The sequence below is a fragment of the Schistocerca cancellata genome, chromosome 1 (genome assembly GCF_023864275.1).
Source record: "Schistocerca cancellata isolate TAMUIC-IGC-003103 chromosome 1, iqSchCanc2.1, whole genome shotgun sequence".
Lineage (NCBI taxonomy): Eukaryota > Metazoa > Arthropoda > Insecta > Orthoptera > Acrididae > Schistocerca > Schistocerca cancellata.
In genome coordinates this window covers 901,423,642-901,450,855 of record NC_064626.1, presented here as the reverse complement: position 1 = coordinate 901,450,855, position 27,214 = coordinate 901,423,642, and the positions used below count along the sequence as shown (strand labels likewise).

Sequence of the window (27,214 nt, the reverse complement as noted above, 5' to 3'; positions counted from 1 at the left end):
ACCAACCTTTTTACAAATTCTCTGCAACTGCTGAAAGAATTCTGGAGAGGCAGCATTGTCTCCACCTTCTGCTTGTATTGGCTCAACTATTACTCCTGCTACATTCTTCCCATGTTTATTATATTCAGTGATACGATCCTCAACCTGTTGTTCATAAAACATTTTGTCACATTGGGGGCAACAATAATAATTTACAGAAATGGCACATACTATGTGGTTACAATTTTTCACATCATACACACCATGGACTATGGGATGTGGAGTTCATGAGCACAATCTGGTCCTTCATTTCTAAAGGAGAGAAGATGTGGTGCTGGTACATATAAGGGTCACCACATATTTAACAACAGGTGGTGAATCAACCATCTCAGCAGTACCATATCACCACATTTGTTATCATTTACCTAAATATATTAATTTGTAGATCTCCTACACTACATTGAGCTTTTTGTAAACTAATAACAGACATAGAACACTGTGTTTCTGTATTATCATTCTGTAATACTACAAGAACAATACAATTCTCCCAAAATGTAGTGACTGCCCAGATCTCTCAACTTTTCTCAGATACCCTCCTTCAATGACAGCAATGGTATTTCATGAATTGGGGGGGGTCTTCAGTAAGAACATCATTAGTACACACAAATTAAGATACAATTATTGTTAACACCCTATATTTGCATGGTTACTATGGGTTTTTGAATTAGAATTAATTGGCACATACACCATGTGATCAAAAGTATCTGTACACCCCCAAACATTTTTCATATTAGGTGCACTGTGCTGCCCCCTACTGCCAGATACTCCATATCAGCGACCTCAGTAGTCATTAGACACCATGAAAGAGCAGAATGGGGCACTCCGCAGAACTCACGGACTTTGAATGTGGTCAGGAGATTGGATGTCACTTGTGTCATACATCTGTACGCGAGATTTCCACACTCCTAAACATCCCTAGGTCCATTGTTTCTGATGTGATAGTGAAATGGAAACATGAAGGGACATGTACAGCACAAAAGCATACAGGCCAACCTTGTCTGTTGACTGACAGAGACCGCCAACAGTTGAAGAGTGTTGTAATGCATACCGTAATAGGCAGACACCTATCCAGATCATCACACAGGAATTCCAAACTGCTTCAGGATTCACTGCAAGTACTATGACAGTTAGGTGGGAGGTGAGAAACTTGGATTACATGGTCGAGCAGCTAGTCATAAGCCAGAAATCACGCTGGTAAATGCCAAACGATGCCTCACTTGGTGTAAGGAGCATAAACATTGGACGATTGAACAGTGGAAAAACATTGTGTGGAGTAACGAATCACAGTACACATTGTGGCAATCCGATGGCAGGGTGTGGGGTGAATGCACACGTCATCTGCCAGTGTGTGTAGTGCCAACAGTAAAATTTGGAGGCAGTGGTGTTATGGTGAGGTCATGTTTTTTTGGAGGGGGTTTGCACTCCTTGTTGTTTTGCGTGGCACTATCACAGAACAGGCCTACACTGATGTTTTAAGCACCTTCTTGCTTCCCACTGTTGAAGAGCAATTTGGGTATGGTGACTGCATCTTTAAACACGATCGAGCACCTGTTCATAATGCACGACCTATGGCAGAGTGGTTATACGAGAATAACATCCCTGTAATGGACTGGCCTGCACAGAGTCCTGACCTGAATCCTATAGAACACCTTTGGGATGTTTTGAAATGCTGACTTTGTGCCAGGCCTCACCGACCGACATCAATACCTGTGCAGCATTTCATGAATAATGGGCTGCCATTCCCCAAGAAACCTTTCAGCACCTGGTTGAATGTATGCCTGTGAGAATGGAAGCTCCCATCGAGGCTAAGAGTGGGCCAACACCGTATTGAATTCCAGCATTACTGATGAAGGGGCACCATGAACTTTTAAGTCATTTAGGTGTCTGGATACTTTTGATCACATAGTGTAGGTATAATTCACCGTGACAAGGGCATAATATTTTATTTTATGCAAGCACTATACAAAACAGTTTTAGTTGGACTGATTTTAAGCAAAAAGGTAATTTGAGTACCTCCTGTTGTTTTTGTTGTCTCATTACACTCAACACAGGAAATTTCTCTCCACCACCACCACCATCTGTATCACAGACTTAATTAAATGGTAATATAACTCTCACATATTCAAAAACTGATTAAGCTATACAGAACTCAATTGTGAAATCCTGCTTGGACCAAAAATATATTTTTCCTAGAACTTTCAAAAACAGGTCACATTTTATGCTTTTGAAATAAAAAGTTTGTATTATGCTTTCGAGCCCACATGGAGGTTTACCAGTAATCATTCTTCCCATGAACCATATACAAATGGAACAGGAAAAGGGCAAAGTGACAGTGGTACACAAGGTGCCTTCTGCCAGACATCACAGGATGGCTTGTGGAGTATACAAGTACGTGTATCTCTAATAACGTAATACTGTCACATTGAAAGCAGCACTCTGGCTGAAAACGGATTTAATAACTCAATACTCAAAGTGAGGGCGTTATGTAAAAGATCAGTTAAGGAGGCGAACTGCATCAATCGATGCAGCAAACCTTAGTTCACTTAGAACATGTAATCACCAATATTTCACTTAACAGTAGAATTACAATGTAAATAAATGCTCATACCAGTAATCCCTACCTTTTGAATGATATGAAATGTGTATTATTTTGAAGCAGCAATGCACCAAACCTAAAGAACTCAATTGATTGGTAGGAACAACTGAAATTACCACATTATGATCTAATAATAATACAATGAAATCATAAAATGCAGTGTTTCTTAATTTTCATCCATTGACATTTTTCGTTGTGATAGTATCTTTTTGTGGAATTTCAATCATCAACTTTCTCCTCAGAAAGTAAAAAAAAAAAAATTGTTGTCTCCGGGAGAAATGATGATCATAATAAAAAAGAAAGGCAGAGTTCACACAGAAAGATTTAAGGGTTCATTTTTTTCCCATGCACCATCCAAGAGAGGAATGGTAGAGAAATAGCTTGAAAGTGTGCAATGATCCTTCTACCAAGCACTCATTTGTGAATTACAGAGTAATCATGTAGATGTAGATAAGGGTAATAACAGACCATTGAACAGTCATGAAGTTTCACATGAAACTTGGAAAAACTCGTACTGAAACCTATCTTTTATGAAGAAAAGTGTATGGCAAAGACTGGTTATCACATACACGAGCTTTTGAGTGGTTCAAGTATATCAAGATGGTCGAGAAGATGTTGAAGATGACACACACCCAGGATGCTCTTCAACATCATAAATGGATGAAAATATTGAAAGAAGTATGTAATCTAATTCAATCTGACCCTCTATTGAGTTTTTGATCTACTGCTTGAACTATGACATTCAACAAAGAATGCATAAGGCAAATTTTAAATAACCATTTAACATGAGAAAATGTGATGCTGAAAATTCTCACCCTCAAACAAAAAGAAGCTTGTGAAAATGTTTGCACTGACACTTTGAATGCCATTGGAAAGAGTGATAATATGTGAAAAATTTTGGTTTTTTTGCTTGTGATCCAGAACCTAAGTACCAGTCCATGCACTGGAAGGGCCTAATCTCACTGACAGCGAAAAAAGCTCTAATGGGCAAATCAAGATACACAGTTTGCTTTTTCAATATTCATTCAACTGTGTATCTTCAATTGGTTCCTGAAGGTCAAAATATTAATCACATTACTACCCTGAGAAAACAATCACCTGAGCTGTGGAAGAACAAGTGAGGCCGGTATTACACTATCATAAGTTGATATGTCAAATATTTATTTCAAAGACATTTGATGGTGTAATAGGGAACTTTGTCAAATCTCACCCATCATCAAATAAATTGATCAAATCTACGGCCTCTCAGTCAATTTGATCATAAAAGTAACTTGTCTTCCCTTCACTGCAATGTGAAATGTTACCACTTTGAGCACTAGCACGGCTGCAGCATTCTGTCACCAGTAGTGTCTTTGTGAACATGGCTGCGAAGTTTAATTCCTGTGTGCCGTCAACTACAAAATTAATAGAAATGTATAAAGCTGATGAGGTGCTTTACAGCAAGGCACCCTGAGAACAAAAATAGATTACGAAGAGTTACAAAAGAATTGCGGAGGTCATTAGCCGTAAGATATGGCCCAGTTGCATTGCTGACGACATAAAAAAGAAAAGTAATGGCCTCCGCTCAAGCTGCTCTCAAGAGAAAGCAAAAGTTCATATCGACATACTTATTTCATTATATATATCTATTTTTGTACTCAGGATGCCTCACATTGTAAAGCACCTCATCTGGTTCATACATTTCTATTAATATTGTAGTTGTGGGATATAAAATGTAAAACACAATAAAAATAGTTCTTAACGCAAATAAAGTGTATTGAACATTTATTTACTTTCAGATATTGGCCCCTTAGTGCTTTATAAATTGCTTCACATGTTTCAGGTATTATTTTAGTTAATGTGCACTGTGGAATTTGAGTTCTGTACTGTAAGCTAGACTAACTCTCGCCTGTATCAAGAAATCGGAGCGTTGCTGTGAGCCTGTCTTCTGCAGGTATAGCAGTTCTTCTGTGAGTATTGTCCTTCGTGATATGACGAGACCTTCACTGACCAAATACTGAAATGTATGCTCATCCATTCTTAAGTAATTTATGTACAACTTTACGTTCTCCACTAGAAGCTCACGTAACAAATTTTATTGAATGCTTTTATTGTCTCGCCATAAAACCCATGGCTTCACACAGGTACGTTACAGTTTTGTTCCCCGCTTCTCTTCCAAATGTGCAGACAGTACAATTTTGCTACACGCAACTGCTGTGCATAATAAGTTGTTGTTGTCAGCAATCTTGAACTTTGATTAAAAATACGATGACAATGTAATACCCTTTTTAGTGCCATATCAAATATCTTTGTTAAACAAATTTGATGAATGTGAGATCATATCTTTGATCAAATCTTTCTCAAAGAAATATGATAGTGTAATATCGGCCTAAGGGGTTCTGCATCAACACAACGTATAGACTTATATTACACGCACCACGCACGCACATTATCCCCGAAAGCACTGGCAGGTCGACAGACACACAAACACACACAAAATTCAAGCTTTCGCAACCAACGGTTGCTTCATCAGGAAAGAGCGAAGGAGAGGGAAAGATGAAAGGATGTGGGTTTTAAGGGAGAGGGTAAGGAGTCATTCCAATCCCGGGAGCGGAAAGACTTACCTAAGGGGGAAAAAAAGGACAGGTATACACTCGCACACACACCCATATCCAACCGCACATACACAGACACAAGCAGACATTTGTAAAGGCAAAGAGCTTCAGCAGAGATGTCAGTCGAGGCGGAAGTACAGAGGCAAAGATGTTGTTCAAAGACAGATGAGGTATGAGTAGCAGCAACTTGAAATTAGCAGAGGTTGAGGCCTGGCAGATAACGAGAAGAGAGGATATACTGAAGGGCAAGTACCCCTTCTTCGGAGTTCTGACAGGTAGGTGTTAGTGGGAAGTATCCAGATAACCCGGACGGTGTAACACTGTGCCAAGATGTGCTGGCCATGCACCAAGGCATGTTTAGCCACAGGGTGATCCTCATTACCAACAAACACTGTCTGCCTGTGTCCATTCATGCGAATGGACAGTTTGTTGCTGGTCATTCCCACATAGAAAGCTTCACAGTGTACGCAGGTCAGTTGGTAAATCACGTGGGTGCTTTCACACATTGCTCTGCCTTTGATCGTGTACACCTTCCGGGTTACAGGACTGGAGTAGGTGGTGGTGGGAGGGTGCATGGGACAGGTTTTACACCGGGGGCGGTTACAAGGGTACGAGCCAGAGGGTAGGGAAGGTGGTTTGGGGATTTCATAGGGATGAACTAAGAGGTTACGAAGGTTAGGTGGACGGTGGAAAGTCACTCTTGGGGGAGTGGGCAGGATTTCATGAAGGATGGATCTCATTTCAGGGCAGGATTTGAGGAAGTCGTATCCCTGCTGGAGAGCCACATTCAGAGTCTGATCCAGTCCCGGAAAGTATCCTGTCACAAGTGGGGCACTTTTGTGGTTCTTCTGTGGGAGGTTCTGGGTTTGAAGGGATGAAGAAGTGGCTCTGGTTATTTGCTTCTGTACCAGGTTGGGAGGGTAGTTGCGGGATGCAAATGCTGTTTTCAGGTTGTTGGTGTAATGGTTCAGGGATTCCGGACTGGAGCAGATTTGTTTGCCACGAATACCTAGGCTGTAGGGAAGGGACTGTTTGATGTGGAATGGGTGGCAGCTGTCATAATGGAGGTACTGTTGCTTGTTGGTGGATTTGATGTGGACGGACGTGTGAAGCTGGCCATTGGACAGATGGAGGTCAATGTCAAGGAAAGTGGCATGGGATTTGGAGTAGGACCAGGTGAATCTGATGGAACCAAAGGAGTTGAGGTTGGAGAGGAAATTCTGGAGTTGTTCTTCACTGTGAGTCCAGATCATGAAGATGTCATCAATAAATCTGTACCAAACTTTGGGTTGGCAGGCCTGGGTAACCAAGAAGGCTTCCTCTAAGCGACCCATGAATAGGTTGGCGTACGAGGGGGCCATCCTGGTACCCATGGCTGTTCCCTTTAATTGTTGGTATGTCTGGCCTTCAAAAGTGAAGAAGTTGTGGGTCAGGATGAAGCTGGCTAAGGTAATGAGGAAAGAGGTTTTAGGTAGGGTGGCAGGTGATCGGCGTGAAAGGAAGTGCTCCATCGCAGTGAGGCCCTGGACGTGCGGAATATTTGTGTATAAGGAAGTGGCATCAATGGTTACAAGGATGGTTTCCGGGGGTAACAGATTGGGTAAGGATTCCCGGAGTTCGAGAAAGTGGTTGGTGTCTTTGATGAAGGATGGGAGACTGCATGTAATGGGTTGAAGGTGTTGATCTACGTAGGCAGAGATACGTTCTGTGGGGGCTTGGTAACCAGCTACAATGGGGCGGCCGGGATGATTGGGTTTGTGAATTTTAGGAAGAAGGTAGAAGGTAGGCGTGTGGAGTGTCGGTGGGGTCAGGAGGTTGATGGAGTCAGGTGAAAGGTTTTGTAGGGGGCCTAAGGTTCTGAGGATTCCTTGAAGCTCCGCCTGGACATCAGGAATGGGATTACCTTGGCAAACTTTGTATGTGGTGTTGTCTGAAAGCTGACGCAGTCCCTCAGCCACATACTCCCGACTATCGAGTACCACGGTCATGGAACCCTTGTCCGCCGGAAGAATGACGATGGATCGGTCAGTCTTCAGATCACGGATAGCCTGGGCTTCAGCAGTGGTGATGTTGGGAGTAGGATTAAGGTTTTTTAAGGAGGATTGAGAGGCAAGGCTGGAAGTCAGAAATTCCTGGAAGGTTTGGAGAGGGTGATTTTGAGGAAGAGGAGGTGGGTCCCGCTGTGACGGAGGACGGAACTGTTCCAGGCAGGGTTCAATTTGGATAGTGTCTTGGGAATTTGGATCATTAGGAGTAGGATTAGGATCATTTTTCTTCATGGCAAAGTGATATTTCCAGCAGAGAGTACGAGTGTAGGACAGTAAATCTTTGACGAGGGCTGTTTGGTTGAATCTGGGAGTGGGGCTGAAGGTAAGGCCTTTGGATAGGACAGAGGTTTCGGATTGGGAGAGAGGTTTGGAGGAAAGGTTAACTACTGAATTAGGGTGTTGTTGTTCCAGACTGTATTGATTGGAATTTTGAGGTTTTGGAGGGAGTGGAGCTGGGAGTGGGAGATTGAGTAGATGGGAGAGACTGGGTTTGTGTGCAATGAGAGGAGGTTGAGGTTTGCTGGAAAGGTTGTGAAGGGCGAGTGAGTTGCCTTTCCGGAGATGGGAAACCAGGAGATTGGATAGTTTTTTGAGGTGGAGGGTGGCATGCTGTTCTAATTTGCAGTTGGGCTGTAGGAGGATGCTCTTAACAGCCGGTGTGGATGTGGGAGAGGAAAGATTGAGGACTCTTATTAAGGATAGGAGTTGACGAATGTGTTCATTGGCTGAGTTGATGTGTAGGTGAAGGATTATGTGGGTGAGGGCAATGGATTGTTCAGTTTGCAATTGGTATAGGGACTGGTTACCAAGCCCCCACGGAACGTATCTCTGCCTACGTAGATCAACACCTTCAACCCATTACATGCAGTCTCCCATCCTTCATCAAAGACACCAACCACTTTCTCGAACACCTGGAATCCTTACCCAATCTGTTACCCCCGGAAACCATCCTTGTAACCATTGATGCCACTTCCTTATACACAAATATTCTGCACGTCCAGGGCCTCACTGCGATGGAGCACTTCCTTTCACGCCGATCACCTGCCATCCTACCTAAAACCTCTTTCCTCATTACCTTAGCCAGCTTCATCCTGACCCACAACTTCTTCACTTTTGAAGGCCAGACATACCAACAATTAAAGGAAACATCCATGGGTACCAGGATGGCCCCCTCGTACGCCAACCTATTCATGGGTCACTTAGAGGAAGCCTTCTTGGTTACCCAGGCCTGCCAACCCAAAGTTTGGTACAGATTTATTGATGACATCTTCATGATCTGGACTCACAGTGAAGAACAACTCCAGAATTTCCTCTCCAACCTCAACTCCTTTGGTTCCATCAGATTCACCTGGTCCTACTCCAAATCCCATGCCACTTTCCTTGACATTGACCTCCATCTGTCCAATGGCCAGCTTCACACGTCCGTCCACATCAAACCCACCAACAAGCAACAGTACTTCCATTGTGACAGCTGCCACCCATTCCACATCAAACAGTCCCTTCCCTACAGCCTAGGTATTCGTGGCAAACAAATCTGCTCCAGTCCGGAATCCCTGAACCATTACACCAACAACCTGAAAACAGCTTTCGCATCCCGCAACTACCCTCCCAACCTGGTACAGAAGCAAATAACCAGAACCACTTCTTCATCCCTTCAAACCCAGAACCTCCCACAGAAGAACCACAAAAGTGCCCCAATTGTGACAGGATACTTTCCGGGACTGGATCAGACTCTGAATGTGGCTCTCCAGCAGGGGTACGACTTCCTCAAATCCTGCCCTGAAATGAGATCCATCCTTCATGAAATCCTGCCCACTCCCCCAAGAGTGACTTTCCGCCGTCCACCTAACCTTCGTAACCTCTTAGTTCATCCCTATGAAATCCCCAAACCACCTTCCCTACCCTCTGGCTCGTACCCTTGTAACCGCCCCCAGTGTAAAACCTGTCCCATGCACCCTCCCACCACCACCTACTCCAGTCCTGTAACCCGGAAGGTGTACACGATCAAAGGCAGAGCAATGTGTGAAAGCACCCACGTGATTTACCAACTGACCTGCGTACACTGTGAAGCTTTCTATGTGGGAATGACCAGCAACAAACTGTCCATTCGCATGAATGGACACAGGCAGACAGTGTTTGTTGGTAATGAGGATCACCCTGTGGCTAAACATGCCTTGGTGCATGGCCAGCACATCTTGGCACAGTGTTACACCGTCCGGGTTATCTGGATACTTCCCACTAACACCAACCTGTCAGAACTCCGAAGAAGGGGTACTTGCCCTTCAGTATATCCTCTCTTCTCGTTATCCGCCAGGCCTCAACCTCCGCTAATTTCAAGTTGCCGCCGCTCATACCTCATCTGTCTTTGAACAACATCTTTGCCTCTGTACTTCCGCCTCGACTGACGTCTCTGCTGAAACTCTTTGCCTTTACAAATGTCTGCTTGTGTCTGTGTATGTACGGTTGGATATGGGTGTGTGTGCGAGTGTATACCTGGCCTTTTTTCCCCCTAAGGTAAGTCTTTCCGCTCCCGGGATTGGAATGACTCCTTACCCTCTCCCTTAAAACCCACATCCTTTTGTCTTTCCCTCTCCTTCGCTCTTTCCTGATGAAGCAACCGTTGGTTGCAAAAGCTTGAATTTTGTGTGTATGTTTGTGTGTCTGTCAACCTGCCAGCGCTTGCGTTTGGTGAGTCGCGTCATCTTTGTTTTTGGATATATATATTAGTCATTTGACTCAGCACCATATGACTTATGTATTCCCAAAGGTCAAATCTGCATTAAAAGGAACAAGATTTCAGTCTGCTAAACCAGCAAAAGAAAGAGCAACATGTGTCATCAAGGAGCTCACAAAGGAAGACTTCCAACACTTTTTCCATCAATGCAAAATCTGAATGGAGCATTGTAGGGATAGAAGAGGGTAGTATGTTGAGGGTGACAATAATTAAATATGTATGTTTTTTAAATAAAATGTTTTACAGCATTAGTCCTGTTAGTTTATAGTTACACCTCTTATGTTCTGCTCAAAGCAGAAGTAATTTTGTGTGCCTTAACTCAAAGAGTATGTCTGAAAGCTAGCAAAGTTTTCAATCTTTTTTGTGTGTGCCTGTTAACAGCTCTATGTAGTGGGTTTTTCTTTACTACTAAATTATTTTTATTTTCCCAGAACATATTTTAATCTTCTTCTTCTTCTTCTTCTTCTTCTTCTTCTTCTTCTTCTTCTTCTTCTTTTGTAGGCAGCAATGAGCTAAAGTTTGTAATGTAATTTCTCTTTTTCAGAGGATTCATAGTAGTGGAAAGGTGAAAAGTAGTAACACAACACTGAGAAGGAACACTGTTTTGGAATCCATGTTAAGAGAACAGTGTTGAAAGCATTTTTCAAAACATAAGTCGCTGATGCCAACTGATGATGTCAGACCATTTACAATTTGTTTCCTCAGCAAGCACGAGTCCATTACATGTTTCTAATGTAGTATGTATTGCTTAATTTTCAATATATTTACCTCAGCCAGACATCTTCTGTCCTCAGCTTCATTTTCTGACTTGTGTTCTTCTAAAGGATATTTGTACTCTGGAAATGATGCAATTGGCCAGTCAAATGCTGGCACATCAATTTTGTGAATATATTTTGAATGTGTGGTAGATAGTGCACCAAGGGTGCGTCCATGAAATGCACCTGCAGGTAAAAAAATGAACAAAAGTTTAGACATGAGAATGAATATAAGAAAATAGAAACTGTTGCGATACTTAACTGTATTACGAGAATTCTCCAAGTGATCGGCACTCATTGCAGCTTCAGACAGAAACATGATAATGCATCATTATTGCTTGGGCAGCTAGCTTAATGACATTGCTTACTAACAGTCCATATCAAATCTTTAAGATTATGGTTTACTGAACAATAGGAATAGGAAGGGGAGGGAGAGAGAGAGAGAGAGAGAGAGAGAGAGAGAGAGAGACCAAGCCATCACTTGTCAACAACACACTATTATAATTCAAATCATTATTACATTCAGTTACTTAGAACTGTTTAAACTAGATATTCAATGAGAAAATTGATGATGCAACAAAGCAGTATGGCAAAGCCAATAAAATTTTAAGATATGTATAAAGGGACAGGGTGATGGGGCATCTACTATGGCATCGAGTGATAGATGGGAAATAATAGTAGTGGCAAATTAACACTAGAATGTGCAAAATAGACTGTAGAAGAGATTGAGTGAGACACATTTATTTTTAATGATTTGATAATTAATTAAAATTTACTGCCAACCGTATCCCTTGTCCAGATATGTCATGCTTCTCTCTGAAAATAAATAAATGGCTTGCTCTGGTAGTAACACTTCTGCCTTTACTTTAATTAGATGGTGCTAATGATTAATCATATTACATCGACACAACACAACTGAAACTGTTATTACCCATTCCTACATAGGGTTCCCACAACATTTTTAAGCAAAGTATTGACTTAAAATATTGTATGAAAAGGCTAGAACAAATGAGTAAAAATCTGAATGTCAGAATTTCCATTAATATAGATATACCATTAATTTATTTTGATGAAATCTTACCTATCACCAGTGGAAGTTAATAATATTACGGAGCATACAGTCTAGATATAAAAACAAATAATGTAGGCTCATTAGTAACTGAGCAGTCAGTGCATACACTCTAAAAGCTTATTTTATTGTCATTTTTCAGGGTAACTTGTGTTTTGCTATTGCAATCCAGCTGTTAAGCTTACAATAGCATCCAGCAAAAAATTCCCCTGTATCTACACCAAAATTAGAGGCACTAGAGCTATCACAGTAGAAAATACTGGAATCAATTAGAAAACTGCTACATTTGACACTATAGGCACTACCCCTCTTCATGTCCACAACAGGACTTCCACAGGACACACTACATGTTATGTTATTTGGGAGATGATGATGATGATGATGATGATGATGATGACAACATTTAAATTAAAAAGTACTCAATATAAGATGACGATACCTTTTAATTTTGGTGTGTGGGGTCACATGGTCTACATTCCTCAAAGTTATACAATAATTGAAACAATGTAAAGGAATAGGGTACTGTGTTCATAGACAAATTATCTTAATAGGATTGTTAACTGGTTTCAAAGTAAAAGATAAGCTATATAGTAAGAAAATTCACAATATTTTATTGTGTTTTATTTCTTGTACTGCAGCCTTCTCTCCAGTAAGGGTTTCTGAACATTTTATTTTAATATACCCACTGTCCACAGATTTATGTAAGCAAATCTCATGTATCCCCCAATTGATTTTTCTGTTCAATCACTTCCACTGTGAATACCTTACTACAGATTTTCCCCTTGGGTAACAAATAGTCCTCAATTTTAATGTCTCTAGTTAATGCTTTTCTAAAACATGTAATGTCGTACGCATCATCTGAAATCTAACACTGTCATATGGTTTTCAGTTTGTACTTCTGCGATGCACACGTGACCATATCTATTTCTGGCATCAGTGCGCCTTTACGCAAATAAAATTGTTCCGTGGTTAGAGATGCCAGGTGTGGATAGCGGTTCTAAGCGTGCACTGGATGAGCCTTAGGGTGGAGGGGGCATGGTCTGGATGACAGAGGGGAGAGTAAGCCATGTAGTGAGAGCAGGCCACATGCTAGTTGTGTCTGGAAGCATGGCAAGAGCTACGAGGTCATCTGAATGATGGGTCAACGGCCCGGAGATTGCTGTTTAGTCAGCAGATGGTGGGAAGTGCATCACATCGGAATTAATGCCTCACACTCCTACTGAATTGGGCGAGTGTTGGCATTCAGTTTGGAATTTGAACTGAGTCATTTATCTTCGCTGGAACAGTAATTCGTTCATCTGTGATCTGATACAGGTCACGAGAAGGGTCATCCTGTAAATTACACTGTTTTCAGTTAGCAAGTCTTGGGAGTAATTTTATTATTTCTTCTGGGACACATCACATTGGACATAGCGTCAAAGAGAAGGTTAGACTCATCATTGACTGTAGTGCCATGATATTTTACGCTGACAGTGTTCTGCAAATTTCTATGTTATGTGTGGCTAATCTGATGCCTTTCCATTGTAGACTTTCTGGGCTGTGCAAATCATGTTCAACTATGTGCAATGTATCGTAGAGAAGCAATGTCAGCTTCAGGGCACTTTGTAATTGTGGAGACATGTTCTCAGGTTCAACTGGCCAAAATTTTGCATGAAAGGGGAGTTAGTCAATTTTTGTGATTGCAAAGCTGCTTTTAAATGTCTTGCTCTAAATCACCTCATGTTCAAGAGGCAGGGTGAAAGTAAAGTGCTTAAGATCGATAGTGATAATTTATTGTTTGCCGTTTTTGTTCTTAGCTTGGGACTTTAGTAAAGAGCCATGTACCAATGTATCTGATACTGACAAAATGCTGATTTGTGTGCGACTGCATTAGTGCATAATTTTAAATGTGATCATTTTAGGATAGGTTTTACCATGACTGTTACTGACATTAAATGAAACAACACGTTTACTGTTACCAGTCACTGTTTATTTATCTCCACGGCGTGTTTCAAAGGATTAAACCTACATCATCAGGTGGATTTACATTTGTTAGTATGACATTTGTGTGTGTGTGTTGTGCTATGATTTTTTGGAGGAACTGTCTAGTGGAGAAAACAAAACACGATTTCAGAAATGGTTTTGGGTTTCTTTTGACAAAAAATTAAATGTATATCTAACGGTAAACTTAAAATAAAAAAAAATAGAGTACCTCCAGTGGTCACAGGTTCCTTTAGCTGTCTTAACGCATTATGTGTATACTGTCATACTTTGTAAACAAATATGGTGTCTGGAAACTATTGGGTGCAAGGAATGTATAGCAGAAGAGAAAACATTATCACACAGTACAAAGAATATACATTGTAACAACATTATTATAGAATATCTTTAAGGATTTGGAGGTGCTTGTTTTGAGGTGTCTAATACTTGCATTGGAATAAATACTTCAGGTGGTATATAAATCCAATTTTGAAAAGTTAAAATAGCTTAAAATTCATACTCATTTATACAATCAGGTGAAATGTTACAAACTTTCAGTACAATAATCATATTGACTACACCGGTAAAATTATACATAAATAACAATTTTGACTGGGATTAATAGATAGATATAAGAAGCTGGAGGCAGAGGGAGAGAAAGAGAAAGTGGGACAGAGAGAGAGGAAAGATTGATTGCATGAGAGAAAACTTATACATGGCACGTAGTATTAAGATTATATCTGTTACATGTAAGAACTGCCTAAAGGTTGGGGTAATACATTGGTTAATGCTTTAAAATATGCAGATGGATGTACAATTTGTGCCAGTAGTTGATGTACATATAGTTTCAAGCTGACAAGGGGTACAAGCTGTTTGTGTGATGATATATATGTAAATGAGGTCAATCTCTTGTACTCTTGGCAACTGTCATGGTAACATAACTATTTATGGTAAATACACTCCTGGAAATTGAAATAAGAACACCGTGAATTCATTGTCCCAGGAAGGGGAAACTTTATTGACACATTCCTGGGGTCAGATACATCACATGATCACACTGACAGAACCACAGGCACATAGACACAGGCAACAGAGCATGCACAATGTCGGCACTAGTACAGTGTATATCCACCTTTCGCAGCAATGCAGGCTGCTATTCTCCCATGGAGACGATCGTAGAGATGCTAGATGTAGTCCTGTGGAACGGCTTGCCATGCCATTTCCACCTGGCACCTCAGTTGGACCAGCGTTCGTGCTGGACGTGCAGACCGCGTGAGACGACGCTTCATCCAGTCCCAAACATGCTCAATTGGGGACAGATCCGGAGATCTTGCTGGCCAGGGTAGTCGACTTACACCTTCTAGAGCACGTTGGGTGGCACGGGATACATGCGGACGTGCATTGTCCTGTTGGAACAGCAAGTTCCCTTGCCGGTCTAGGAATGGTAGAACGATGGGTTCGATGACGGTTTGGATGTACCGTGCACTATTCAGTGTCCCCTCGACGATCACCAGTGGTGTACGGCCAGTGTAGGAGATCGCTCCCCACACCATGATGCCGGGTGTTGGCCCTGTGTGCCTTGGTCGTATGCAGTCCTGATTGTGGCGCTCACCTGCACGGCGCCAAACACGCATACGACCATCATTGGCACCAAGGCAGAAGCGACTCTAATCGCTGAAGACGACACGTCTCCATTCGTCCCTCCATTCACGCCTGTCGCGACACCACTGGAGGCGGGCTGCACGATGTTGGGGCGTGAGCGGAAGACGGCCTAACGGTGTGCGGGACCATAGCCCAGCTTCATGGAGACGGTTGCGAATGGTCCTCGCCGATACCCCAGGAGCAACAGTGTCCCTAATTTGCTGGGAAGTGGCGGTACGGTCCCCTACGGCACTGCGTAGGATCCTACGGTCTTGGCGTGCATCCGTGCGTCGCTGCGGTCCGGTCCCAGGTCGACGGGCACGTGCACCTTCCGCCGACCACTGGCGACAACATCGATGTACTGTGGAGACCTCACGCCCCACGTGTTGAGCAATTCGGCGGTACGTCCACCCGGCCTCCCGCATGCCCACTATACGCCCTCGCTCAAAGTCCGTCAACTGCACATACGGTTCACGTCCACACCGTCGCCGCATGCTACCAGTGTTAAAGACTGCGATGGAGCTCCGTATGCCACGGCAAACTGGCTGACACTGACGGCGGTGGTGCACAAATGCTGCGCAGCTAGCGCCATTCGACGGCCAACACCGCGGTTCCTGGTGTGTCCGCTGTGCCGTGCGTGTGATCATTGCTTGTACAGCCCTCTCGCAGTGTCCGGAGCAAGTATGGTGGGTCTGACAAACCGGTGTCAATGTGTTCTTTTTTCCATTTCCAGGAGTGTATTAAGGTAGGTGTGTGTGTGTGTGTGTGTGTGTGTGTGTGTGTGTGTGTGTGTGTCTGTGTGTCTGTGTGTCTGTGTGTCTGTGTGTCTGCGTGCCTGTGTGTCTGCGTGTCTGCGTGTCTGCGTGTCTGCGTGTCTGCGTGTCTGCGTGTCTGCGTGTCTGCGTGTCTGCGTGTCTGCGTGTCTGCACGCGCGCTTGTGGTTTTAATGGTGTAGACAATTGTTGGAAACAGAGATGATACTATTGCAAATATTGTCATTTTTGTCATTTAATATGGATTCAGGTTTGTGTGTGTGTGTGTGTGTGTGTGTGTGTGTGTGTGTGTGTGTGTGTGTGTGTGTACACTTGCCAGTATTTCAAGGATGTCTAGTTTTCTGCCTCTTGGTTGGACGTGTAAGATGCTGACACTTGTGTTGTTAACATGGTGTTTTGTTTGTTTCATGCAGGTGGGTGGCTATTGCTGATGTGTGGTATTTATTGTTTCTTAGTGCTGCCACGAGTTCTTTGAATCTAATTTCAAATGATCTACCTGTCTGGCCTATGTAGAAGCAGTCACAGTCCAAACATTCAATTTTGTACACACCTGTGTGATGAAGTGGGTTTCGTGTGCTGATGTGAGGTAGCTTCTGTCCAATCTTGTCTGTGGCCAAGGATATGCTTATTCATTTTTGTTTGAACACATTGGCAATCTGAAATGAAATGTTACCTAGAACGGGGATTGTGTGGAAGATGTTATTTTCTCTTTTTTTGTGTTGTGATTGCTTTGCCATTATTGAATGTTTTAGAATGTCTACTATGGAGCTGTTATAATCATTTGCAAATAGCTGTTTGCTTTATTATTTCAAGTTTTGATCACATTTGTCTTCAGAGAGTTTTAGTTGGATAGCTCTATTGATCATGTACTGGAATGCTGCCATTTTGTGGGCTGTGGGTTGACAAGAGGAGTTGTGGATTGTAGTGTGTGTTGTGGTAGGCTTCCGATAAATTTCAGACTGATGTCTGTTATTCTTTATTCTAATGATATGGTCTAAGAAATTTATACTGCCATCTGTTTGGTGTTCAACTGTGAATTTTATGTTTTCATGGGAGTTATTGAATAACTGGTTCAACTCACTGATGTCATCTTTAGTGCCTTTAATTAAAATAATGGTATCATCTATGTATCTGTAGTAGTAGATGATATTTTTGAGAAGGTGGTGATTGGAATTCAGGATTTTGTCTTCTAAGTTACTTAAAAATATTCTTGCTAGCAATCAAGAAAGATTCGAGCCCATTGCCAGACCATCTGTTTGTTTGTGGACTTTATTGTTAAATTTAAAATAGTTGTGTGAAAGTGTGAATTCAAGCAGGTCCATTAGTTCAGTAATGTGACTTGAAGGGATTTTTTTGTGCTTTTGCAGGTTGGCATTGATTATATGTAGTGTGTGATCTACTGGCACAGAGGAATAAAGGTTTTGTATGTCAAATGAGGCAAGTGTGGCTCCATCAGGTGCTTCTATTTTTTTGACATGTTGTGTAAATTCTGTTGTATTTTTACGTGTTCTCTCATTATTGAATGTGTATGCTTCTTTGCGAATTCTGAAGAGCATTTTGTTGAGTTTGAATGTTGGGCTGTTCCTACAGTTCACTTAGGCCTGATGGGGGTCCCATGTTTGTGTATCTTTGGTTGTGATCTAAGGCAAGGTGCTTGTGGGCTCAACCATCTCCTTTAAGAAGCAAAATAACAGAATAGCAGCGTGCCACAAAATTAACGAAATCATTGAAAAGGAAATTGCAAAACCATTCCCAGCATACAAGACAAAAGAAGATGCCCTTACACATACCATTAAGACTAAATTAAACATCAATAATGCAATAATTGTAAAAGCTCACAAGGGTAACAACTGTTGTAATGAACAGAGCAACATATGTAGAAAACACTTTAGACCTCTTCCAAACCAACAACATAATAGAAATACATAAAGATGCAACAGCCAGAATACAAAGAGAGATTAAACACATTTCAAACAACATCAACTTTCTACTCACCATCCAACAAGCAAGAAACATTGTAATAATGAGCCCACAAGCACCTTGCATCAGATCACAACCAAAGATACACAAAAATTGGGACCCCCAACAGACCTATACTGTCATTTCAAATAGGTACCACACTCATATAATTGTAGTTGGTGACGACTTCAATCTACCCTCAATATGTTGGTAAAAATACGTGTCCAAAGTAGGTGGTAGTGATACAAGGTCATCCAGAATCATACTGAATACCTTCTCAAAAAATTATTTTGGAAAACTAGTTTAGGAGCCTTCTTAAAGTGTAAATGGTTTCGAAAACATGTTTGACCTTTCAGCAACAAATAATCCAACCAAATAGTGAACATCGAGCGAGAGATACAGGGATTAATGACCACAAGGTGGTAGTAGCTAGAGTGAACACCATAAAATCCAAACTTACCAAAAATTGACACAAAATACATCTATTTAAAAAAGTAGATAAAAATTCTTCCTGACACCTTCCTAAGAGACAGTCTCCACTTCTTCCAACATTACTATTTTAGCATTGAGTAGATGTGGTTTAAATTCAAAGAAATAGTATTAATGGGAACTGAGAGATACATACCAAATAAATTAATAAGGGATGGTAGTGAACCTCCACAGTACACAAAACAGGTCAGAACACTATTGCAAAAGCAATGAAAAAAGCATGCAAAAAATATCAAGATTGGCAAAGTTCTACAGAAGCTCCAAATTTAGTGTGAACTTCAACATGAGATGCTTTAATAGTTTCTCTGTTTTCAAAACTGGCAGAAAACCCAAAGAGAGAAACTGGTCGTATGTAAAGTATTCCAGTGGCAAAATGCAGTCAATACCTTCAATGTGCAACAGGTAAAGCAGAATTACTAAACATGGTTTTCTGAAATTCCTTCACACACAAATAATCTAGAAATAGATATGGTCAGGGTAGCGAAGCAGTTTAAAACACTTAAGAAAGGCAAGGCTTCCAGTCCAGATAGTATACCAGTCAGTTTCCTTTCAGAGTATGGCTGATACAGTAATTCCATATTTAGCAATCATACCAGGTGTACCGGTATGAAATGAGTGTTTTTTTGTGAAAATGAAACGCTAATTTTGAATTGAAAAGTAAAAACATTTTATTCAATGTACTGACCATTGCTTTCTATACATTTTGACCACCTTTCTGGCAATTTGTGGACACCATGCCAAAGAAATGTTCGTCTTTTGAAGCAAACCAATTAGACACCCAATTTTCGACTTCTTCATAGGAATCGAAGTGTTCCTCAGCCAATGCGTGTCCCATTGATGGAAAAAAATGGTACTCAGAAGGTGCCAAGTCTGGTGAATACGGTGAGTGGGGTAGCAGCTCCCACCCAAGTGTTTTGATTGTATCCTGAACCAGTTTTGCTTTGTGTGCAGGTGCATTGTCGTGTGAAGAAATTACTTTGCCATGTCTTCTGGCCCATTCTGGTCTTTTTTCAATCAATGCATAGTTCAAATTGATCATTTGTTGTCTGTAGCTATTGGTGTTCACAGTTTCATCAGGTTTTAGAAGCTCATGATACACCACACCTTTCTGATCCCACCAAACACAGAGCATTGTCTTCTTGCCAAATCGATCTGGTTTTGCATTCAATGTTGATGGTTGTCCCGAATTAACCCATGATTTTTCCCATTTAGGATTCTTAAAATAAATCCATTTTTCATTGCTGGTAACAATTCGATGCAAAATTGATTTTCTTTCATGCCAAACGGTCAGAAATGGTTTGTTGTGCAACATTTAGCATTGCAGCCATTTGCTTCTGACAAAGTATCATCTTCATCCAATATTGCTTGCAATTCGGCGTCTTCGAACTTTTTTTGGTGGTCTTCCACGTTCTTCATTTCTCACATCAAAATCATTATTTCTGAACCATTGAAACCATCTTTTGCATGTTGCTTCTGATAGAGCATGATCACCTTATGCCTCGACAAGCATTCAATGTGGCTCTGCAGCACTTTTTTTAAAATGAAAACAAAAAATTAATGCTTTCCGCAAAGCATCACTTTCTGGTACAAAGTTCGACATTGTTAACACGATGAAAACATGATGATGTTTGTTCCATGACTTGGTGTATACTAAATATCTTTGACAGATGTCATACCAACCAAACAAAACAAAAAAATTAAGGCTCGTTCACAACAAATGTTCCCTATCGACACATTTGTATCTTAATGCTCATTTCATATGGGTACTGTTATACAACCACTCAATCATAGAATGATCATTATCTAACAACTGGAAAGTTGTACAATTCACACCAATACCCAAGAAAGAAAATAGGAGTAATCTGCTTGAATTACAGACCTATATCACTAACATTGATTTGCAGTAGGATTTTGGAACATATTTTGCACTTTAACATTATCACCTCGAAGAAAACAATTTACTGACAAATAGCCAACAAGGATTCAGAACTAGTTCTTTATTCTCATGAAGCAGTGAGTGTTGCTGATGGGGGGACATCAAATTGATTCCGTATTTTTAGATTTCCAGAAAGATTTTGAAACCATTCCTCACGAGCAACTTGTATTAAATTGCACGACTATGAAGTATCGTCTCAGTTGTGTGACTGGATTCACAATTTCCTGTCAGAAGGGTCACAGTTCACAGTAACCAATGAAAAGTTATTGAGAATAACAGAAGTAACATCTGGCATTCCCCCAAGGAAGTGTTAAAGACTCTCTATTTTTCCCAATCTACATAAACAGTTTATGAGATAATCTGAGCAGTCCTAGTAGATTGTTTGCAGATGGTGCTATCATTTACCATCATGTAAACTTCACCAAATGAACAAAACAAAATGATTTAGACAAGACACCTGTATGGTGCAAAAAGTGGCAACTGACTCAGTCATGAAAAGTGTGAAGGCATCCACATGAGTATTAACAAGAATTCACTAAATTTCAGTTACACGATAGATCACACAAATGTGAACACTAAAAACTCAACTAAATACTTAGGGATTACAATTCTGAGTAACTTAAATTCGAAAGGTCACACAGACAACGTTGTGGGGAAAGCAAATCACATACTGCAATTTATTGGCAGAACACTTAGAAAATGTAAAGAGTCTGCTGAAGTCATTGCTTACAGTACACTTAACCGCCCTCTTCTGGTGTACTGTTGTGGGGTGTGGGATCCACATCTGATAGGATTGACGAGACATTGAGAAAGTTCAAAGAGCAGCAGCTTGTTATGTATTATTGCACAATAAAGCAGAGTGTGCCACAGGCATTCTAACGGTTTGGACGGCTTAAAGTTTTGAAGTATGTGTGCAAACTTCAACTTCTTTAATGAGATGACTTACTTGAGATGTTCGGCCAACCTTCCTAGGTGCTTAGCCTGCTGCTGCTAACACTCTTTCTCTTCTTCTTTGAGTCATTTTGTTAGTTACAGGAATTTCTCAAGACTTTTGCTACTTATAAAAATAAGTAGATGTACAAAGTTTCATTTGATTCAACCAATGATGTATATTTGTACTTCAGACATTTTACACAATCCCACTCTTCACATAAATAAATACTGGTCAGTAAGTCTCTCGAGTGTCCAAACATCAGAAACAAAGTTAATTTACATATAAGAGAAAGTTGGCTTAATAACCATGTCCATTCTCAACATGAATCTTAACACACATCTTCCCTTCAACGAGGTTCCCCCCCCCCCCCCCCCCCTCAACTGTCCTCTTCACTACAATAGTCATGGACACTATTATCACAGAGTTACATAAATGCACTCGCTAAACATCCATGGACTGCCCGACAGGTACTTGTCAGTGCTGTTCGACCACCGCATCTTCATTCTTCTTGCAACCGATATCAAACCTACATACACACACACAAACACGTGATACGTTGTAGGTAGGATTCTATCATCCCAACTCAGATCTAAAATATTGTTTGTTCAAGACAGTAGAATGCCAAGTGGTTCTACGATTTACACTGAAATTCTCGAATCACTACAGTATGATACATGATTAAAACAAGGCAATTTTCACTGTGGCCGGACCTTCTCATGAAATTTCAATCACCAATTTTCTCCTCAGAGGGTGAAAATATTTTGTTAGCACTCACCTACATAGAGAGAAATGATCATCATAATAAAATAAGAGAAATCAGAGCTCACATGGAAAGATTCAAGAGTTTGTTTTTCCTGCACGCTGTTTGAGAATGGAATAGTAGAGAAGTACCTTAAAGGTGGATCGATGAACCCACTGCCAGGGATTTAATTGTGAATTGCAGATTAATCATGTAGATAAAACTTTGTTCAGCTCTTCTTCAATTTCTCTCTTCAGTCTGAGGGTTCACAAGAATCACTTAATTGATCAATAGCAAGTGGTCAAGTGCAACAATTCCAGTATAAGGATAATGGTTTCTTCGAAACCCAAGAAGAATGCATCTCTTTTTGATTGTACTGTATTTTGTCAAAAACTAATTTCTACATCTTTAATTGCCTCTAAAATACATTAATCAATTCTTGTGTTTAGTCAGATTTTCCATATTATATAGCAGACTTTAAATGTAAAGTCTCCCACAGTCTTAATTTCTCTTCTGCCATACTACTGGATAACAATTTTGCTCTGCCACTACTTCTTGATTTGCATTTGGGAAGCTGTTGCTACACTGGGTGATTCACAAATATATGCAAATATTTTAATATGTTATTCTACGAGTAAAACTAAAGAAAAAAGTTCATATAAACATAGGGCCACAAATGTTTAGTTATGGACTTATGGCTAATAAAATGTTTTGCCTGAAATTTAGCAACTTGGCTAATATGAAGGGATCACAAAACTGTATAAGGTTAAAGTAAAGCACGATTTCCATTTATTTTGTTGTTATTGATCTGGTGAATCTAATAGAACATGTCTCAGACGTGTAACTGAAGTAGTTTTCCACAACATCCAGAGAAGCAAAGGCATAATTTTGGAATATTTTTAATTTATTAACTACTTGGTCCAATTTGTTTTTTAAATTACAGACAATCACACAAAGTTTTCAACAGAAGTTGCAGAGAATTTAATTTTGGAAAATGATGGTAATAACACTAACTGAAACTGTATGAATGTGTCGGATACTCTGCTTTCATTAATACCATAGCACATGTGAATTCATGTTAAACTGGAAAAAACAAAGCTTTCAATGAACAATACAGGAAACAAATTCGTTTCAAGGTCAGGAAACAACCAAAACAACTCACTAACAGTTACCAACAATGACAAATTTTTCTACATTCTTAATGGAAAGTAAGCAAATTTATTTGTATAATAACCTTTGCTTCTCTGGATGTTCTGGAAAACTACTGCAGATACACACCTGGGAGATGTTTTATTAGATTCACCAGATCAATAACAACAAAATAAATGGAAATCGTACTTTACTTTAACCTTGTAAAGTTTTGTGATGGCTTCATAGTAGCAAAATTGCTAAATTTCAAACAAAATCTTTCATTAGCCACCTCCGTAACTTAACATTTGCGGACCTATGTTTATATGAACTTTTTCTTTATTTTTACTAGTAGAATAACATATTATAATATTTGCCTATCTTCTTGAATCACCCTGTATACACACTAGCGGAAGAGAAAAGTTATGCACACAGAAGGACAGGAGGAAACTAAATGAAATTTCTCATGTTGAGAGGATGTGTGATGTTATTTTGGTGATAACAAATCTGAGTTGAACTTAGAAAGAACTAATCAGTATGACATTGCACCAGCTCTGGCCTTGATGAATGCACTGATTTGATAGGGAAATATGTCAAATCTGTTGCATCCTCTTCTAGACAAGCTGCTCCACACCTGTTGTAACTGGTATTTGATATTCTAGATACTGGCATTGGGATGGGGTTGACGTCTGAGCAGGTCCCACACACATTCTATCAGGGACAGATATGATGATCTTGTCATCAATGATAGTATCTCAAGATCATGCATATAGTTCATAGAGGCATATGCCAGTTGAACATGAGTATTGTTCTGTTGAGAAAAGGCACCACGATCCTGTCACATGACAAGTCTCTGCACGAGAATGCAGGAAATCCATGACATACTGCTGCACCATCAGATTTTCCTCTGCCACTATCAGCCATGCACTGACATCATACCCAATGGCTCCCAGCTCCTTGATGCCAGGAGTAACATTGTTGTGCCTCTACAAAACATTGGATAAATAGGTTTTCTCCCAAAGTCACAGCCATACTCACCAATTATGGTCATCCAATATAGTGCAGAACCTTGATTCATCACAGATGCCATTTGCAGGCATTCATGTTTCCTGGTCCTGGCATCACTCCAAACACAGACATTTGTGTGGCAGTGTTAATGGCAGCCTACACATGGAACAGTAATTCCCTAGTCCAGCTGTTGCTAGCCTCTGACAAATGGTGCTTGATACAACAAAATATTGTAGGGAGTCCATTACTCATTCACAGATATGGCACACCCAGATGTGAACTGGGTTACAATGTGCTCAGTGCACAATATGGGATCCCCTCTTATGGTGATCAGATGCGGTTGATAGGAACATGTTTGGCTGTCAAGAGGACAATGTGTGAGCCCTTCAACGACTACCTTAGCAGAATACTGTCAAATGATCTTTCACAAAATCTGAAAACATTTGGGTCAACCCTTGAACAAGAAGCCATGCCCAGCAGTTGGAAGAAAGCACCCAACACCCTTAATGAGTTGTTGTAAAATCTTAGAACATATTTGGAGTTGAAACATAATGAGGTATCTCTGAATAGAATGACTTCCTCCATGGCAACCAGAATGGGTTCTGAAAACATTGATCATGCGAAACACAACTCACACTTTCTTCACATGATGTAATGAAAGCTTTGGATGAAGGTAGTCAGGTAGATGCAATATTTCCTGATTTCTGAAAAGTGTTCGACTCAACATCACATCCGCACTTATTGCCAAAAGTACAATCATATGGGGTATCAAATAAAATTGTGACTGAATTATTTTTTGTAGGAAGGGCACAACATGTTATCTTGGATGGAGAGTTATCTTCAGATGTAAAAGAAACTTTGGGTGTACCCCAGGGAAGTGCGTTCGGACCCTTGCTATTCATTCTGTATATTAATGACCTTGCAGACAATATTAATAGTACCTCAAACTTTTTGCAAATGGTGCAGTTACTTATAGTGAAGCACTGTCTGAAAGAAGATGCATAAATATTCCATCATACTCCTACAAATACATGGATGTAACACTTTGTAGGGATATGAAATGGGATGACCACATAGGCTCAGTTATGAGTAAAACAGGTGACAGACTTTGGTTTATTGGTAGAGATCTAGGGTAATGAAATCAATCTACAAAAGAGATTGGTTACAAATCACTTATGGCATCCACATTAGAATATTGTGGAAGGATGTGGGACTAAATAGAACAAGCAGGGGATGATGAATGTATACAGAGAAGGGCAGCATGAATGGTTACAGGTTTGTTTGAATCGTGGGAGTGTCAGAGATGCTGAAGAAACTGAAATGACAGTCTCTTGAAGACAGATGGAAACGATCCCAAGAAAGCCTACTTCAGGAACTGCCTTTAAAAGATGATTCTAGGAATATACTACAAGCACCTACATACCTCTCCTGCAGGAACTGTGAGGCCAACTTTAGGTTAATTCCAGCACACACAAAGGCATTTAAACAATCATTCTTCCCACACTCCATACGTGAATGGAATGAGGAAAAGCCTCAATAACTGGTGCAGTGCAACATATCCTTTGCCATGCACTTAGCAGTGGTTCATAGAGTAGGGTGTAGATATACAACATTGACAGTGAGTATGCCTGCCCTCACATTCCTACGACATCCAACATCAGCACACAGTCATAATATCTGAATGGTCCACAAATCTGGATATTGCATGATCCTACAAATGAAGACCCAGAATGAGGCCCTTTTGGAACTTTGTAATGTTAGGATAACACTGTCTCACATGAGTATGCTGCATCTCTGAGAGCTTCACAGTGGTAACTCAGCTGGTGCTGTTCAAGTCCCTAATATGCTCTATCAGGCCCTCTAACAACACTAAACCTGAATGACACTAACACACTCTGGTGGCCAGTCTACCTGTCAGAGAGAACTGCATCTCTAATCGTTTACACATCTGCCAGTGATATGTATATGTAAGAAGCAATACTGGCATATGACCATGTCTTCTGGATGCTATATATTCTTTTTCCCCATGCAGTGTATTTTATGTGCATTTCACCCCCCCCCCCCACTCAAGGAACCAATGAGTTTGAAAAGATAACCATTCTTCAATCCTACATTTGACATGATGTAATTCCTGGTTAGAATCATTTGCTGACATTGGATGTGACAGCCATAGGTAAATAATGAAATGAAATGCAGCTCTGTTACATAGAACTGTATGCATAGAATATGAGGTGCATTCAAGTTCTAAGGCCTCCGATTTTTTTTCTAATTAACTACTCACCTGAAATTGATGAAACTGGCATTACTTCTCGACGTAATCGCCCTGCAGACGTACACATTTTTCACAACGCCGACGTCATGATTCCATGGCAGTGGCGAAGGCTTCTTTAGGAGCCTGTTTTGACCACTGGAAAATCGCTGAGGCAATAGCAGCACGGCTGGTGAATGTGCGGCCACGGAGAGTGTCTTTCATTGTTGGAAAAAGCCAAAAGTCACTAGGAGCCAGGTCAGGTGAGTAGGGAGCATGAGGAATCACTTCAAAGTTGTTATCACGAAGAAACTGTTGCGTAATGTTAGCTCGATGTGCAGGTGCGTTGTCTTTGTGAAACAGCACACGCGCAGCCCTTCCCGGATGTTTTTGTTGCAGTGCAGGAAGGAATTTGTTCTTCAAAACATTTTTGTAGGATGCACCTGTTACCATAGTGCCCTTTGGAATGCAATGGGTAAGGATTATGCCCTCGCTGTCCCAGAACATGGACACCATCATTTTTTCAGCACTGGCGGTTACCCGAAATTTTTTTGGTGGCGGTGAA

General features: G+C 40.7%; 1 protein-coding gene across 1 annotated transcript in view; it reads right to left on the bottom strand.

Moving 5' to 3' along the window:
* The window catches only part of LOC126190889 (4-aminobutyrate aminotransferase, mitochondrial), an 80,238-nt gene that overhangs the window by 31,051 nt on the left and 21,973 nt on the right, over nucleotides 1–27,214 (bottom strand). The window contains exons 6-7 of the mRNA XM_049931502.1: nucleotides 10,780–10,952; nucleotides 7–144 (exon numbers count right to left, since the gene is read on the bottom strand). Coding sequence (XP_049787459.1) covers nucleotides 7–144; nucleotides 10,780–10,952 — 311 coding nt within the window. The remainder of the gene's footprint in view (nucleotides 1–6; nucleotides 145–10,779; nucleotides 10,953–27,214) is intronic.